The sequence below is a fragment of the Arachis hypogaea genome, chromosome 5 (assembly GCF_003086295.3).
Source record: "Arachis hypogaea cultivar Tifrunner chromosome 5, arahy.Tifrunner.gnm2.J5K5, whole genome shotgun sequence".
Taxonomy (NCBI): Eukaryota; Viridiplantae; Streptophyta; class Magnoliopsida; order Fabales; family Fabaceae; genus Arachis; species Arachis hypogaea.
Genome location: NC_092040.1, coordinates 93,974,516 through 93,985,159, shown reverse-complemented (window position 1 = coordinate 93,985,159; position 10,644 = coordinate 93,974,516). Strand labels below are relative to the sequence as shown.

The 10,644-nt window shown below is 31.5% G+C and overlaps 1 protein-coding gene across 1 annotated transcript; it reads left to right on the top strand.

Moving 5' to 3' along the window:
* Positions 1–981: 981 nt before the first annotated feature.
* On the top strand, positions 982–9,649 carry LOC112801995 (cycloartenol synthase-like). The gene is made up of 18 exons (XM_025844965.3): positions 982–1,247; positions 2,453–2,638; positions 2,979–3,068; positions 3,149–3,343; positions 3,479–3,563; positions 4,269–4,435; positions 5,125–5,313; positions 5,772–5,885; positions 6,139–6,261; positions 6,339–6,461; positions 6,543–6,641; positions 6,967–7,023; positions 7,344–7,390; positions 7,495–7,638; positions 7,794–7,971; positions 8,292–8,372; positions 8,624–8,707; positions 8,811–9,649. Exons 1-18 carry the CDS (start codon positions 1,050–1,052, stop codon positions 8,922–8,924), a joined length of 2,274 nt encoding a protein of 757 aa, XP_025700750.1. The 5' UTR covers positions 982–1,049; the 3' UTR covers positions 8,925–9,649.
* The last annotated feature ends 995 nt before the right edge of the window (positions 9,650–10,644 follow it).

The window sequence follows — 10,644 nt, the reverse complement described above, 5'->3', positions numbered from 1 at the left end:
CCCAAAGCCACGTTTTGCTCCAAGACACACACTGAGTGGCCCATCATTCATGGCGGCGATTTATCTTTGCACGCTCCATCTGTCCATCCAATCCCCCACCCCTATATTACATGGTCCCTAAAATAGTAAAAATCTTTTTCATATATCCACATTAAAAATATTATATATAAAAAAAATCAACTGTCAAATAAATTATATATTTTATATAAATAGTTTATCTAATAACTATTTTTTTTCATATATAACCTTATTCGGATTATAACAAATATTGAATAAATATACAAATAAATTGATCCAATAATCTTTAAAATATTTTTGTTATTTTAAAGATATTCGAGACATATTAGTTCATTTATAAGAAAATTAATTTATCTTATAATAATAAATTTTAAAATTTATTATTTTTTAATAAAATTTGTTAGTAATTTATTTATTGATATATGTATAAAAATAATTTTAACGTTTTTAAAATAATAAAAATATATTGAAGATTAAAATACGTAATCCAAAGTTTATTAGGCTAATTTATGTATTTATTCATAAATATTTAAAGGTTTAGCTAAATATTAGTATTATGTGAATTATATGATAAAGATGTAAGTTTACAGATTTCTTTTTATGGAATGAAAGAGAAATTAAAAAATTTAGGATCTATATTTTAAACAATAATAAAATGATAAAAAATAAATATAAAAGAAATTTATACTCTTTCTCTATACAATTTAAATCTGTATATCTGTATAGTAGAGTGTCCCTTAGTATTATTAAGAGTTTTTAATTTTTTATTAAATATATAATAAATACATTAAAAACTATAATTATTGCATAAGAGGTATCAATAGCAAACAACCATTAGAGCCAGGTCAGCTTCTACAACGTCGTGTGGCTTCTTCTTAACCCTGTGGCCTGTACTTACTCTCATTCCTACATACTTTCCTTCACATCCATTTCCATTTTCACTTTCGTATTTGCAATTGCATTTGCATTTGCATTTAATCTCTGTCACTTTCAAACTTCTTTCCGTTCTCGTTTCGTTTAGACCGAAGAGAATGTGGAGGCTCAAGATTTCCGACGGCGGAAGCCCATGGTTTCGGACACTTAACGATCATGTTGGCCGCCAGATTTGGGAGTTCGATCCTAATCTCGTATCTCCAGAAGAGCTCGCTCAGATTGAAGCCGCTCGCAAGAGTTTCCGCGAGAATCGCTTCGAACACAAGCATAGCGCTGATCTCCTCATGCGCATTCAGGTACTCGTTTTTCTTTTATGTTAATTTCCATTTGAGTTTTGATTATTTTTTTTCTTTTGCGATTAGTTTCTTTGTATTTTTGTTTTTGGAGTCAATCATTGCGTGTTTGAGTTTTTGTTTTCCTCATTTTCTAATGTCATTGCCAAAGATAGTAAAGACGAAAGGATTAGTAATTATAATAATGATGATAATTCTTGGTAGAACTTATAATAGTGATTATAATTGTGCTTATAGTCATAATTACAATAGTACCTGCATTTTTGTCACATTTTTTATTTGGCGTTGTTTAGGCGGCATTTTATCGATATTTAATTTAATTTTTAAGTTGAGTTGGTTTTTGTATAAAACTGTGCATCTTTGTTTTACTTCGAGGTTCCATGACAAATATGATTCCGCTGGTCACTGGCCATTTGTTAAATTTTATTTTTATATTAAATGTGATGATTGTCGAGTAATGTATTTTTATGCTTTTTTGATGAATATACTGCTAGTGACTTTGCATTGTTTGTTTCTTTCATGTTTTATGTATCACTCAATTCTTTTGGAATGATCATATTGAAGTAAATTTGTTTTATTTATTTATAATTTATACTTTATAATTTTTTTATTTCTTTTTATTTTTAAATAAAGTATCAAAAGTTGCAAGAGCATTTGATTAGATTAGTGGTCCCTGTTTGATAAAATTTAAGGATTAGACTTATTAATGATTCATACTTTATTTAGAGAAGACAACATATGATAAGTTTGAATAGGTGGGTCTAGGACGGTAAGATCATGAGTTGTTTTCTCTGCTACATTTGGGTGCGGAACTAATCCTTGTGCAGTTCTCAGCCTTGTGTACAAAGTTGGTTGCTATTGGCATAATAATCCCCTCTTATATAAATTCTGTTTTTAGTTGTGGTTTTATTCGCTGTTAAGCAGTCAGACACTAAACTAGTTTATTAATTTCTTAGAAAATTGCAGCAGCTATTACTATACTGGGTACTTGTTTGATATTTATTCCTTCTTCGAATGTGGAAATCAATTCAGAAGTGATTTTTAAATCTTTAAAGTGAGTACATTTTAAATAATCATTTTATCATATTGTTATATTGGGAGGTTGTACATTATATTTTGTGCTTTGTTATGGTATCAAAGCTATAAGTTTCTGATATCAGAAATTCAATCCTTTTAAGTTCAATGATGTTTCTTACAAAACATTGTAGTTTGCAAAAGAGAACCCAATTAGTGAAGTCTTACCTAAAGTCAGAGTGAAAGATATTGAAGATGTTACTGAAGAGACTGTGACAAGAACATTAAAAAGGGCCATTACTTTCCATTCAACCCTCCAGAGTGACGATGGACACTGGCCTGGAGATTATGGAGGTCCCATGTTTCTTATGCCTGGCTTGGTAAGTTTTGTTTTGAACACTTGATCTTTTTTTCTGTGTGAAATTTTTTTCTCTGTTAATTGCTATATTTCATATATTATGACCTTGAAACACATGCTTTTTGACAATACTGAAACTTCAACCTTCAAAATTGTGTTTGAAATTGTCTTCCCTCCCAACTGTAACTGTAGAACTCAAATAATGTTTGGGTTAATTGCTATATTATGCATATTCTGGCCTTGAAACACATTGTTTTTGACAATCCTGCAACTTTTGCCTTTACAATTATGTTTGACATTGTTTTTCTTCTGACTTGATAACTGTGGATATCTAATACTGTTTGGGATATCCAATCAAACAGATAATTACACTTTCTGTCACTGGGGCACTGAATGCAGTCTTAACAGAAGAACATAAAAAGGAAATATGCCGATATCTCTATAATCAACAGGTAAGAGTTTTGTGCCATCCTTCTCCCTAATCTTTGGGTTTGTCCCAGAAATTATTCTCATTAGTTAACTGTAACTACAGAACAAGGATGGTGGATGGGGTTTGCATATTGAAGGTCCAAGCACCATGTTTGGCTCTGTCTTGAATTATGTTGTTCTAAGATTACTTGGTGAGGGACCAAATGATGGAGGAGGGGACATGGAGAAGGCACGTAACTGGATTCAATCACATGGTGGTGCTACTTACATAACATCATGGGGGAAGATGTGGCTTTCAGTTAAAATCTTAGCCTACCTTTGAGTCTTTTTATTTTTTATTTTTAAATTTTAATCATATGAATATTAAGACATTTTTAATAATTTTACTAATGTATATGGTGTACTTTTTTTATTTTGTACTTCCTGATTATAGGTGCTTGGGGCACATGAATGGTCAGGAAATAATCCCATGCCCCCTGAGATATGGCTACTTCCATACTTGCTCCCATTTCATCCAGGTTATTATGCTTTATTCTATTTGTTTATCCATCAATATGCTCAAAGAGAATACATAAACTAATAGGTGGGTAAAAATATTTCCAGTTTAGGAACAACTGGCCACTTAAGTGGTTATCAATGTTAATGAACTGTTACTTAAATGATAAATTGTCTCTAAGAGTTCATTTTTCTTCCACGCTTTGCAGTTGAGTGTTTCTTGTTAGGATGTTTACAAATGGATCAAGTTTCTGATATGATTAGCTTTTGTATATTAGTTGGATTTTTTACCCCAGGAGTAGAGCAAATTGCAAGATGATAGTGAGAACTCCTTTCAACTTAAACATGAAACCTGATCTTGTTGTTGGAGAGATACATATATAATTGGATTGAACAAGATGACTTAATATAAAGTTTTACAAAAGACTTCCGATGTAACGTTTGTGATAGAATTTATTTGTTGTTCAATCTGAAAACTTTTGTGTCATGATTAAGTGCTGTATATCCTGGTTGCTGAATAAAAGGCTGGTATAGTAGTATGTGTAACTTCATGCAGTGTATGCAGTCTTTATTTCTTAAGAATAACTTCTATTGTTGATTACTTATATAGAGAATCATTTTAAAATTAGTTTTCTATGTTTATTGTAATTTTTTTTGGGTGAATTATCTTAAATACTGTTTAATGTTATATGTATTTTTCATTGAGTTATATTTTTTGTGCTATATAGGAAGGATGTGGTGTCATTGCCGGATGGTCTATTTGCCCGTGTCCTACTTATATGGCAAGAGGTTTGTTGGTCCAATCACACCAATAGTGTTATCTTTGAGAAAAGAGCTCTATAACATACCATATCATGATATAGACTGGGATAAAGCTCGTAATTTGTGTGCTAAGGTTAGTGATGCTTGTAAGTTGTGAAAACTTTTTGAGCTTCCACACTTAGAATTTTCTCTTGTAGTTAACAATTGTATGGAAATAGAATCTGCACTTTGTTCCTCGTATTGGCTTCTTTTTCTCATCAAAATCATATGTTGATTATCTTGTTGAATTGATACTAGAACTTATATCCAAGCAAAACTGATTACTATTGTTTATGCCCACATAATACCCATCTACAAATTACAGTGGCAACCATTACGTCACTATTATTACTGGCTACTTTGTTTGCCACCCCCTTATCAACCAAGTAATTACTAGGATATTTCTTATATGCTTATCATTATCCTTAGAATAATGCCATTATAAACCACCATTATAGCATGTTATTTCTATTTTAAAGCACTGATTTTTCCAAAAAAAAGCTTTACCTGATAGGTGATAATGCAATAATGGTTTTTATATATTTAGTGTCCTCTATTGTTTGAAATTTGAAATTCTCCTTTGCTTGAAGCTTGAGTAATGCAGAGGCTCATTTCTTTTGTGATGAAATTAAACTTGTGTGAAAGAATGTAGGTGGAAAGTGTCAGATTGTTGGGAACTCCGTCAATGCGGCATTGCAAATCAGCATTTGATTTCTCTAAAATTGTTACCAATTTAATTGTGCAAAGATAATGTTACAAGAGGATTATCTTTGTTTCATGCAGGAAGACTTGTACTATCCTCATCCATTCATTCAGGATGTTCTTTGGGCCACTCTACACAAGGTCGTTGAGCCCATTATGATGCATTGGCCTGGAAAAAAATTGAGAGAAAGGGCTCTAACGACTGTAATGAAGCATATACACTATGAAGATGAGAATACTCGGTATATTTGCATAGGTCCTGTAAACAAGGTAATTATTGAGAGGGGAGTTAAGGAACAGGAGTCACAAGGTTTCCCTTCAACTATTCATTGTTTCTTAACTTCCCACCCTTTGCATTAGGGTATTAGAAATCTCCTCCGATTCATCTTTGGATAACTTCCTTCTCTGATGACCAAAATAATTGTTAGGCTTTGGTTACATATTGATTTACTTTTACTGTGTTATTTTCATTTAGTGTTGAACTGTTGATTATATTTTTTGTGGATGTCTAAGCACCTCTTCGTTGTTCCTATTATATATATATATATATATATATATATATATATATATATATATATATATATATATATATATATATATATATATATATATATATAACTGGGCACTTAATTAGCAAAAATATTGACAGTTTTTATTCATTTATTTTTGGGGATAAAAATGAAATACTAAATATCTTGTTAATGTTATTCTGTATGGTTCTCAATCAGGTGTTGAATATGCTTTGCTGTTGGATAGAAGATCCAAATTCAGAGGACTTCAAGTTGCATCTTCCAAGGCTTAATGATTATTTGTGGATTGCTGAAGATGGCATGAAAATGCAGGTCCACATATTAGTCAACCTATTCTCTCTTATCAGAGTGATCAGAAGATGTTTTTGATGTAATTGTACATATTCACAGATGATTAGGAATGATATGGACGTAAAGTTGATATTTATATGGTGCAAAATAAATAATATGTGAAACTATTGTTGCAGCATTATTGGGCTTTTCTTAAGGTCATATAATTTACTTGTAACTAATTTTTGTTAAAGCTTACATCATGAAATTTACTTTTAACCAATTTTTGTTGCAGGGATACAATGGAAGTCAATTATGGGATGCTGCATTTGCGGTCCAAGCAATTATTTCATCTAACCTCATTGAAGAATATGGCCAAACTATTAAAAAAGCTCATTCATTTATTAAGAAATCACAGGTAACTTTTACACTTTTATTACTATTGTTGCATTAGTTCACCCTTGTTGATCAACATTTCTCTTTTTCTTGCAAAAGGTTTTAGAAGATTGTCCAGGTGATCTTAATTATTGGTACCGTCACATTTCCAAAGGTGCTTGGCCTTTTTCAACTAGAGATCATGGATGGCCGATATCTGATTGCACATCTGAAGGACTAAAAGTAATTATTGATTGAAAAAAGTAGAAGAAATTGTATTTGTTTAATTTATTCTGCCACATTGATAAATATGCTATTTTTCAGGCTGCTCTATTACTTTCCAAAATTTCACCGAAGATTGCTGGTGAGCCAATCGAAGTAGAGAGGCTATACGATGCTGTTAATGTCGTGCTCTCATTGCAGGTAATAGACTTGTCTTGGCTGAAGCTAGATTATTTGAATAGTTTGAGAAAATAAATCATTCATAGATTGGTGGAAGAAGAAAATCTTCATGTTATCTTTTTCTTTCTTGTAAAGATACCGTATCCTTTCTCTATTTAACCTTTTCTTTCTCATTAATTTGTTCATTTCTTCTATCAATTTTTATTTATTTTAAATATCTTGTGTGTCTGACTGTGATCCATGGTGCATGAGCAAATAGCTTCCTTAAAATTTATTGAATCTGTTTGAAGAATCAATGTTATTATCCAGAGATGTATTTATTAATTTTATTTTCCTAATGCTTCAGAACAAAGATGGTGGCTTTGCAACATATGAACTCACACGATCATATAGATGGCTGGAGGTAACTTTCTTTTATGAATAATTAGAAATTAGCCTACTTGAATTACACCATGTGAATAATAAAGTATGAAAATCTGCTACAATGTAGTCAATTCTCCCTCTGCCATCTTTGCTCAAAATTCATTTCTCAATTCGGCAAGCACATGTATTTGAAGTTATGCCACAAAAGCTACAACTTTGAAATTGTTGTTTGTGAACAAAACTTTTTGGCCTTTCCTCTAGATTTTGGAATTACAGCTGACAAGTTGATCCTAAAAGTTTAGGAAGTTGATTTTGGATTAAGATTAGATACACACTTAGATGAATGCTTTCTCTTGTCAGATAATAAACCCAGCGGAAACTTTTGGTGATATAGTTATTGATTATTGGTAAGCCATCAAATGCTTGTTCAATATAAATTTTTGCATTCCTCTCCCTATCCCTTAACCCATCATTTGAATCTTTTAATATTTCTATTTGCTATATGCTATAGTTATGTGGAATGTACATCAGCCTCTCTGCAAGCATTGGCATCATTTCGAAAATTATATCCCATGCATCGCCCAGAAGAAATAAGCCGCTGTATTAAAAAAGCCACTGCGTATATTGAAAGCGTTCAAGCTTCAGATGGTTCATGGTTTGCTACTCCCATTTTAGAAACCACTATCTTCAAGTTTTTTTTCTATTGATTTGATTGTTGATTTATGCATCATGTGGTTTCGACCTCTTGCTTTAGCATGAATGGAACTGTTAGTTTAGTAGACCTCTAAACTACTCAAATATGCTTAACAGGTATGGTTCATGGGGAGTTTGCTTCACCTATGCCACATGGTTTGGGATAAATGGGTTGATTGCTACTGGAAAGAGTTACAGTGATTGCCCAGCCATCCGCAAAGCTTGTGAATTTCTACTGTCTAAGCAACTTTTAAATGGTGGCTGGGGAGAGAGTTATTTGTCTTGTCAAAATAAGGTTAATTTTGCTTCTAAATGCTAATATCATTTATTTTTCTTCTTAGAAATCCCTAAAACTACTAAGTATTTTCTTGTGAGAGAGTCTTTTTTGAGTAGTGCATGCATAAACATGATAAAGAAGTTGTCGAGATTATAACTTTCTGGGAAGTGTGTAGGAAGGAAAGGAGAGTATAAGACGATGAATTTTATGAAATTGATACAATTTTGATATAACGTATTGCATTTTGTTTATAAGTAACATTCAGTTAGAATACTCTATTACTTTCAAGAATCTAAAGGCTGAGAGTTATAGTTTTTTTCCCAATGTTTGTCTTTTAGGTGTATTCAAATCTTGAAAACAATAGGGCTCATCTCGTAAACACATCGTGGGCCTTGCTAGCTCTCATTGCTGCTGGACAGGTATATACAGCAAAATATTTGCTACTTTTGTGCTGCTGCCATGGTTTTAAACTGATTAGTTTATTATTGCACCAAATCCATTCCTCATTGAAGTAGGATAATTTATCATTTCAATAGTTTTTAAAAAACTTAAATAGCTTATGTATATCCCACCGATAAAACCCATGGCAATGCTTTGCAAATTCATGTTATCTTGCATTTTTCTTATCATATAGTTTTATATTTCACGTGGAATGTAAATGTGTGAACAGGCCAAAAGAGATCCAAAACCATTGCACCGTGCAGCCGCATATTTGATAAATTTTCAGATGGACAATGGTGACTTTCCACAAGAGGTATTGACTTCAAAGCCCCATATCTTGCATTCTATATTTAATTTAAATTGTTAAAATAGCAAAAGAAATCAACTAAATCAATGTTTCTTTTCTCTCTTGTTAGGAAATCATGGGGGTGTTCAACAGAAATTGCATGATCACTTATGCTGCATACAGAAACATATTCCCTATCTGGGCATTGGGCGAATACCGATGCAATGTGTTGCAGTCTCGTTAATCATGCTACATCCGGAAGCTGTCTGAATTGTTTCAGTCTTAGATCTTGTTTCCATGATTCCCTTGAACACTTCATGACTAAATTAGTTTGGTAGTGAGCTAAACAAAGAGCTGACTTGTGGAGTATTGCAATGTTAAATAAATAGAGTTAACTAAATATAGGATTAAAACATTTTGCCAGAGTTCAGATGTTAGAACAATAATAATACAATGGGAAATTTGACTAAAATCTTGGTTGAATGTGGGTTCTTTCACCAGTTAGCGTGAAAGATGTTTTTGTTTGCAAACTACGCTTCAGCTCATTTTTAACATGTTTGGTAGAATAAAATTATGTAGAGCTACATTTTGACATTTTTTTAAGAGTGCTAGGGACAACATTTTTTGTGATTTGTAGCCATCAATTAGTCATCACTAGTATTTTTAATGGTGTGCAATTATATTCAATGGTGTGGGATTATTCACTTTTCTTTTACTGGTTAAGTGCTGGTCAAATTTTAATAAAAATATTTGGTTCCTAAGACTTTTTCTTTTTTTTTTTTTTGGTCTTGGCTATATTTCACATCTATTTTTAATATATAAAAATAAATGGATAAGTTTACTGTTACTTTTAAGACATCTTTCTTCTCCTACTAATACCATGTCAGTAACATTACTTATTTGGCAAGATTTCAGAATTAACCACTCAATTTTTGCCAAATCAGCTATTATTTTCAAATCAACAAACAAATAAATTATACAAAAAAACTAAAAAACTACTTTATGGATGAATCAAGTCATACTTTGATAACATTAAACAAGACACATTCATCTCTTCTGACTACTCTCCTGATAACATGTTAAAAGTTGCTTAATTATAATATGCATGTGTCACACTAGTGCATAATAAAATTTACAAAAGTGTATTGAAAATGTTATGTTTGTTGTGATAAGAATGGGACGTGGATGCCCATTCCTATGTGGAGCTTACTTTTTTAAGGAAGAATAATCTTAAATATATGTTGAAATTAGACTCCCCTATACATGTATAAATAGAGGTCTATTGCCTCTGAGAAAAACACAAGCAAACAATAATAATCTTTATTTTACGGAGCAATATTTCTCTCTCTTTTATACTCTTCTCTCTCTTTACATACAATACTACTTATATTAGTAATATATAAGTTACTTTTATTATATCAAAATAATTATATTAGTGAACATTAATACAAGAGTTTTATATTTATATTTCTCTATCTTATATTTATATCTTCCTTATTTATTTATTTCACAACACGTTATCAGCACGAGACTCCGATCAAATTTTTAGGAAAACTCAGGTAACAAATTTTCATTATGTCGAAGCTCTCTCATCTTGAATTTAATGCTCTTGATATATCTGAAAACAATTATTTATCATGGACACTAGATGCTGAAATTCATCTTGATTCAATGGATCTTGGAGATACCATTAAGGCTAAAAATAATGCATCCCAGAAGGATAAAGCCAAAGCCATGATTTTTCTTCATCGTCATCTTGACGAAGGATTGAAAAATGAATATCTCACATTAAAAGATCCTGCAGATCTTTGGAAAGACTTTGAAGAAAGGTATAATCATTAGAAAACGGTGATACTTCCTCAAGCCCGATATGAATGGACGCACTTGTATTTACAAGATTTTAAATCCATTAGTGAATATAATTCTGCAATGTTTTGAATTACCTCACGAATGAAATTATGTGG